Genomic DNA, 8,197 nt, shown 5'->3' with positions numbered 1-8,197 from the left:
TCTTCAGTAAAATGGGCATAACCTTTGCTATAGGATACTGATTGACCTCAAACAGGTGGCATTGGAAATCTAACTAAATGCTCTATCTTGTGCCAAAAGATGGGTCAATCTAACGGTGGGAAGGTCTCCATCCATAGCTAGACATCTGACGCGTCTGTGCAGCTCTGCACTCAAAAGGTTCCAAAAGACACCAAAATCACCACTTTCCTCCAAATCGTCATTGAACCTGTAAACACTCTAAATAGACTCTATATAGTAGTAATTAGTTATTAAAACACTTATAGACCATGGGTGAAAACGGGTAAAATCCATGGTCTATCAGTAAGTCTTTATGTCTGATTTTTTATCATTTGGTAACTTCCTGTTGTATAAAGTTCTTACTTTTTTCCAAACTAAAACTCTCGAGACCCACTCTAATCTATTTGACTTGAAAACACCAAATTTTATATGATTTTTTCAGTTTTGTCTCATGCCTTTCTCACTAATCTATCTTTTTTTTGCAGGTTTTTAATCAGATGGTGCTCATCTTCCACTCATTTAAAGGTAGATCTATTAATTTTAGATATGTATTTTTTGTGTGTTTTATAAAGGTAGATTAATCTAATCGTCCACTCACTTTCTCTGTTTTTAAGCCATTTGAACGTTTTTTGATATGCAGGTTTCTCAGATCTGGATTTGATATGCAGGTTTTTCAGATCTGGAAGACATCTGGGACGACTTGCCAGTTAGTCGTCTAAAATATAATGCGCTAGACGACTTCCTGGAAGTCGTCTGAACTTTCTAGAAGTCTTCTTCCATATCAAGTGGAGTCCAAGTTTGTCTTTGTAGAGGAATGGTCTATAATAGTTTTATTTGTGGTATGTTTTGTGATTTGCATGTTTAGTTGTGATTTTTTTGTAAAATCAGTAATAATGTTTCCCAAGATGTAATACATGTGCTAACAATGTGTTTACACATTTACAAATCAATGAAATAATAGACTTCAATAACATTTCTCTTATCTTTGGATCTCCCATATGCAATAGTAAACTCCAATGGCCTTCTTCTCATCTTAATAAACAAGAATGTTGGTAGCTTCATATCAATACAACATTTTAAGAAGCATTTTAACCCTTCTTCCAACTCATAATTTTAACCTTTCTTCCAATTCATAACAATAATTATCATTAGTGTCAATAACAATAATACTTAAGAGATGGAAACAAACAATAGTAAGAGATGGAAACAAACAATAATAAACAAGAATGTTGGTAGCTTATCACATTTTTTATAAGTTTGTGTTGAAAAACTTAGTCAGATTTAGTAAAACTAAGGGAGAAAACATATTTTTAAAATATGAGTTTTACACATCTTGAAGTTACTTAATACTCTTAAAAATACAAGTTATTCAAAAACTAGCGTAAAAGACTTCCGTGGAAGTCTTCTCGGTTCAGCTAGAAACTTTAATAAACATGAATGTTGGTAACCTCATAAATATGACGAATTAAGTTATAAATTTCATTCAGTAGCTAAAATATTGATTAATATACATAAATTAACAAGAAAATGTTAAAAATTCTTTATAGTTTTAGAGAAAATGAAAGTTTATTAAACATTGACGCAGACGACTTCCACGGAGGTCCTCTGGCAGACTTCTAGGAAGTCGTCCATTTAGGTTAGCTTTGAAATTGATTTTTAACCTAGACGACTTTCATGGAATTCGTCCATCTTTGTTTGTTAAAAAAAAATTCGAGACGACTTACATGTAAGTCGTCTAGGGAAAACGAGTTAGTTTTACATTTGACCGGATTGTCAAAAATTTGACTTTTCCTGGACGACTTACGCGGAAGTCGTCCAATAGAAAATTAAAAAATCAATATTTTGCTATACCTAGACGACTTCCATGTAAGTTGTCTCAGGTTAGTTTTGCAATTGAAAAATAAAACAATAAAAAATAGTTTTTTCTAGACGACTTACACGGAAGTCGTCCGTCCGACGACTTACGTGAAAGTCGTCCAAGATAAGCAAGGTTTGACCAGAATCTCGGAATAAAATCATGGACGACTTCAATGTAAGTCGTCGTGTCCGACGACTTCCGTGTAAGTCGTCTAGAAAAAAATAATTTTTTTGTTTTATTTTTCAATTGCAAAACTAACCTGAGACGACTTCCATGTAAGTCGTCTAGGTATAACAAAATTATGATTTTTTATAATTTTCTACTCGACGACTTCTGTGTAAATCGTCCAGAAAAAGTCAAATTTCTGACACAATCCGGTCAAATGCAAAACTAACCCGTTTTCTCTAGACGGCTTACATGGAAGTCGTCTCGAATTTTTTTTTTAACAAACAAAGATGGACGACTTCCATGTAAGTCGTCTATAAAAACATATTTAAAAGTCAATTGCAAAACTAACCTCTGCATTGACCAGACGACTTACAAGGAAGACTTCCTTGTAAGTCATCTGGACGAACAGATCTGGGAAAAAACTGATTTCATAGTTTCAACCAGTGAGATAACTTGTTTGTCCCACATAAGTCTTCTCCAAGCACCCAGAATCTCAAACAAAAGTGACCCACCAAAGAATCGTAAGCTTCAATGGCTCTATGAACCATAAAAATTTTAGAATCAAAATCTTGGGTTTTCTTTGGATGAATATGGAGAGAAAATGAAAGAGATGTTGTTTTTATTTCATAAGAATTGAGAATGAAATAGTGTAAATCGATTTGTAGGAGCATTAAAAGCTTCAAATTGGTTGTTCATTGTGGTTGGTGTATTGATGACAACAACATTGTGAATACTTGAGGAATATGAGGATAATAGAGTAAAATACGCATTTTCGAAAAAAAAAAAAAAAAGTGATGGCATTTTCGTAAATAAATTCAACTTTTGGGGTGAAAGAGGCAAGTCAAAGTTTCAAAAAAAAAACATGCGTTAGTTTTGTGTTTGACTTTAAGTTTTGAGTCATATTTGCAAAAACCCCAATAAAGATTTGATAACAATTTCTATATTCTTCATCATTTTTGTTTAATTTTATATAATTAGAAAAATAAACTATCACATTAATCTATAATAAATAATTTAAATTTTTTTAAAATGTTATATTTTGAATCTTAAAAATGACTATAAATTACTAATATTGTTAAAAGTCTCACATTAAAAAATTTATGATCAATGGTTTAACTTTTTTGTTATAACAAAATATAAATGATTAAAAATCATATGAATAAGAAATTTCATTTAATAGATATATATATATATATAAATATTTAAAATTTAAAATTTAACTATATACCATATAAAATACATAATATGTTAATTTCAAAATTTTGATTTCAGAAATATTGAAACCTTAATATTTTAATTTTAAATTTTGCATGAAATTTTTAAAACGATTATAAATTACTATAATTATCAAAAATCTAACAATAAAAAATTTGTTATTAATGGTTTAATTTTTTTGGTACAACAAATATACAAATGTTAATAAAATTATATGAGTAGATAGCTTCAATTAATAAATATCCATATTAAAATATACTCTATATCTATGTCAATATCATTTAAATTTAGTTAAAAAATAAGTAAAATGAATTTTTTTATTTATTTACCAATAAAAATTATTGCAGACAAGAGGAATTGTTTGATTTATTTAATTATTTCAACTTAATTATATACATAATAGTCACTAGCCTCTCAATTATTCAATATATTTATTATTTCATACTCCCTCCGTATCACTTTAAGTGGTGTTTAGAAAAAAAAATTGTTTCAAAATAATTGATGTTCTCATTAATATCATTTAAACTTTGTGACCAATTGCAAAATACTGATTTTTTTCTTATTGGTTGAATTAATTTCATTTAATGATATTTGTATGCAACCAAGATAAATTGTATAGAAGTTTCTATTTTCTTAATCCAAGTACTAAAACCTTAAAAACCGTTTAAAATGATACGGAGGGAGTAATATGTAATGGACACAAAATAAATAATAACATGTAAAAATAATTTGTATATATAATATTCATTTCATGTTTTAATTCCGCGCAAAGCGCGGATCTTCACCTAGTTATAATATACTACATCCGTTTCAGAAAGATGTATGTTTTAGGTTTTTCACGCTTATTAAGAAAACATATCAAATTTTAGTTATCAATGCATTATTTTCCGTTATCAACTATTTCTCACTAACTTTTAACCAATAAAATCTTTATAAACACTATTATGTTTTTGAATACAATTTGGAATTAATTTTTTTTTTAACGCTGATTTATTATGATCTTACAATTATGATATGAGAAAGATTACATAGACGATTCGACAACCGACAATACTACCTGCCTTATGAAGACCTACGCCTAACTGCATTACCTGAGCCGTCCTATGAAGATCCACGCCTAGCCAGATTTACTTGCACCATGTTGAAGATCCCTCGTAAAGTTTTCTTCCGTAGTCTGCATAATTGTTTAATAAATCGCTTTCTCCGGGACTTGAAACCTGGATTTCCTGTAATTTGCAATAAATTGCATAGTCGAATTCCAGACGTGGATGTAGAAACCTTTAAACCTTAACCAATAGGATATGGTGCTTCCACATTTGAAATTAATTTATGCATTAAAAATGTAAAACATATATCTTTTTGAAATAATTTTTTTTTTTTTAAATATGGATCTTTTTGAAACGGACGAAGTATTATTTTAATCTGAGATTGCTGTTATCCCAAGCTTATCCTTAAATGGAAAGGTGAGAAGAAAATGAAGATAAGCCCGCATTTTTATAACTTTGTAAAATTTATAATACACTAATAAATCAACAAAAGTGCCGCCAAGATGACCTAATTATATTCAGCCACGACATAGTTTGTTGCCATCTTAATAACCACGTTGTATCATAATTAAGCAAACTATCTACTTACTTAACCCTAAAAGCTCAGGAGATTATTTCCACTAATACTAAAGATAACATTGAATAATAATGAAGATAGTATACAAAATAAACCAACGAATCTTTTGATTTCCTCGATCGTAATTGGGGATCATGCATGTACCTACTATAATTAGATCATTGATATTTTTAAACTGCATATATATCGCTGATTCATTACATGTTAGAACTTACTATTTATAAGATCGAACGGTTAACGCTCATAATTATAATTTTAACCCCAGATTTAAGTATCCTAATTAGCTTCACCAAAGCTTATCAAGAAGAGGAAGACCCATCAACGGTGTCTCCATCTTCTCCACCATTGTTACAACTGTGAGTGTTCAGACAAAGACGAGGATGATCCATAGACAAGATCTCGCTGTTCTTCCCGTTGAGAAGTGAATACTTATTATTATGCATCCATACTTTAAGAACTCCTCTCCCAATCCCAATCTCGCCACAGAAACCTCTCACCGACTTTTCATCGCAGCCGTTGATCTTCCAACCTGCTTTCTCGGCGAAAGCTCTCATCTTCATCTTCTGCTCCGGCGTGAATTTGGTCCTCGTCCGCTTCCTCATTGCTCCTTTTGAGCTGTTCTCCGATCTTACAGCCGTCGGATCTTGATCTGACCGTCCAGGGAAACCGGAGCTGAGGGAGAGATGCACGTGATGTGGAGCTGAAGCATAGTAAGAGCAAGGAACAGGGGAGGCCACATGGTGAAGCGACTGAGTCGGCGGCGATTCCGTGCCGGAGGGAGAGGAAGTGGGATGCACGGGGAGGAAATTGAGATGGTCGCAAGGGTCACGGCGGTGGAAATTACGGTGGCAGCCACAAGCGGCGCATCGGAGAGAGGAAGGATCGGCGGGGGTTGCGGTGGGGGTCGGCATAAACTCGCCGCAGCCGTCGAGCGCGTGACCACCGAGGTTGGCCGCGTGGTTTTTCAAACACTCTTTGTAACAGATACCCATTTCTTGGGCCACGGTTAGTTCTCCGGCGACAGTAGAGTTTACTAACGTTTGTCTGTGTTTTGAAGACAAATCCATGGCTTTACTTATGTTCTGTCTTTATAGTGTGTTAACTCATTTCTGATTAACGTAGTTAAAGAGGAGATTAAGTTTTGTGGTATTTATTTTATTTATGTTATGAATCATGAAGTGATATCCATCACCTAGACCATACAAGTTCAAGACTAAAGTCCATTAAAGTGATGGTCCATCACCTAGACCATACAAGTTCAAGACTATAGTCCATTGGATGTTTACATCCAGCCATATGGAAGACCCATTCAACCTTAGTCTTTATGAGTTTGATCATGTCATTATGTAGAGTATCTTTGTAATCAATTCTGCATTTGACTCCACCTTGTATGAGCCACTATATATAGTGGTGTAAATTCTTCCTTTGACTCCACCTTGTATGAACCACTATATATAGTGGTGTAAACAATAAGAAATATACAACACATTCTCACAAACCTTACCTCAAATTTTAACACGTTATCAGCACGAAGCTCTCTCCACCTGATCAAGCTCTCTGACGGCGACCTCCTCTCTTCCGGCCAGCCCCACGCCGGCCACTTCTCCACCTCTCTCCACTATCCGCAGATCATCTTCCTCTCTCTCTTAAGGTGGTCCATTCAGAATCCTTGTGGTGAAAAGGTAAAATAATCTAACCCTAAAATCTAAGAACACCACATATCTGAATTTTGATTATAAAGATCTATATGAATCTGAATTTTATATGAATCCTAAAACTTATAAAACAATAGAAATGTATAGATATTATAAAAGAGAAAATCTGTAGATCTAAAATCATCTCAAATATTAACCTTGAATCCATGATATATGTGAATCATGATTCTAAGAACCTTTTGAATCATAAACAAAATTATTGAAAGATTGCAAATCCCCTTAGCTAAAAGCCATTCATAAAATCGGCTGCTCATCTCTCTTTTTGTCATCCATGTTTCAGGATTTGATGAAAGATTAAAAAAAAAAAAAAAACCCCATGATTCAATCTTTTGATTGGCCTAATTACCAGATGTGAAATCATGAATGTATAATCTGGCCTAATCAAAAACCCCATCAAAATCATCAATCCAAACTAATGTGATGTTTGCCAAATAAAATCGGCCATTACACACATCAAACTTTTTCTCTTGCTTGGTTTCACAAACAGCAAAATCCAATATCCAAAATTCAAAAAAAAAATTAATAATAATAATAATAAATAAATAAAACAATCATGATCACCCTAAAGCCAAAATCGTTTTTGATCCTTTGTGATCAGTCAAAATCAGAATAAATGAAATATTAAAACCCATAAATGAAAATATTTGACCATTGATATCTGATTTTGAAAACTGAAATTTTTTTTTGAAAAACTTTTATGATTTTTTAAATGAAAATCCTTGACCGTTGATGTCTGATTTTGAAAACTGAATTTTTTTTGAAAAACTTTTATGATTGTTTAAATGAAAATCTTTGACTAAAGTAAATATTTATTTCAAATATTATAAACTATAATCAAGTTTTTAAAATTAGTATATCATATAATAAATTTTAAATACTTGTTTTGAAAACATTTGATTATAAAGTTATCATTTGATCACATAGTTATTATTAAAACCAACCTTGAAATCGATTTTTATGATTGAATTTTATTAGTGATGATTGAAAAATATAAAAACATTTCAAACATTCAAAATCCCCATTGATCATCTTATTATGAATTCCTATCCCTTTATGGATTATTTGATTCAGATGTCGAAAATCAACAATCTTGAGTATGCTGCCATCAATCTCTCCGGAGACAATTACCTTCAATGGGCACTTGACACCAAGATCATCTTGAAATCCAAAAACCTTGGTGCTTGTATCACTGATGGCAATGAGTCATCTGAGAAGGATAGATACAGTGCGATCTTAATCATACGCCATCACCTTGCTGAAAGTTTCAAAGACCAATACCTCACTGTTGAGAATCCTCTGGAGCTTTTGGACAGAACTGAAATCCAGATGTGATCACCAGAGGACGGTGCTCTTACCAAATGCCCTATATGATTGGAGGAACCTAAGGATCCAAGACTTTATGTCTGTGGAAGAGTATAACTCGGCTCTATTCAAGATAGTCTCAAAGTTGAAACTGTGTGGAGAGACTATCACTGATGCTGACATGTTAGAGAAGACATTCTCTACATTCCACACAAGCAATGTTTTGCTTCAGCAACAATACCGAGAAAAGGGTTTCTCCACCTATGAAAATTTGATCTCCTGTTTGTTGCTGGCTGAG

At 32.5% G+C, this 8,197-nt stretch overlaps 1 protein-coding gene across 1 annotated transcript; it reads right to left on the bottom strand.

Moving 5' to 3' along the window:
- Positions 1-4,943: 4,943 nt before the first annotated feature.
- On the bottom strand, positions 4,944-6,011 carry LOC106325114 (zinc-finger homeodomain protein 11). Its single transcript, XM_013763141.1, has one exon. The coding sequence runs from the start codon at positions 5,947-5,949 to the stop codon at positions 5,182-5,184; it is 768 nt and encodes a 255-aa protein (XP_013618595.1). The 5' UTR covers positions 5,950-6,011; the 3' UTR covers positions 4,944-5,181.
- Between the last annotated feature and the right edge of the window lie 2,186 nt (positions 6,012-8,197).

This window comes from Brassica oleracea, chromosome C2, assembly GCF_000695525.1.
Source record: "Brassica oleracea var. oleracea cultivar TO1000 chromosome C2, BOL, whole genome shotgun sequence".
NCBI classification, from domain to species: domain Eukaryota; kingdom Viridiplantae; phylum Streptophyta; class Magnoliopsida; order Brassicales; family Brassicaceae; genus Brassica; species Brassica oleracea.
This window is presented reverse-complemented; position numbering and strand designations above follow the sequence as displayed.

Coding starts and splice junctions, on each gene's coding strand:
- LOC106325114 (XM_013763141.1), bottom strand. CDS start 5,949: ATGGATTTGTCTTCAAAACACAGACAAACGTTAGTAAACTCTACTGTC.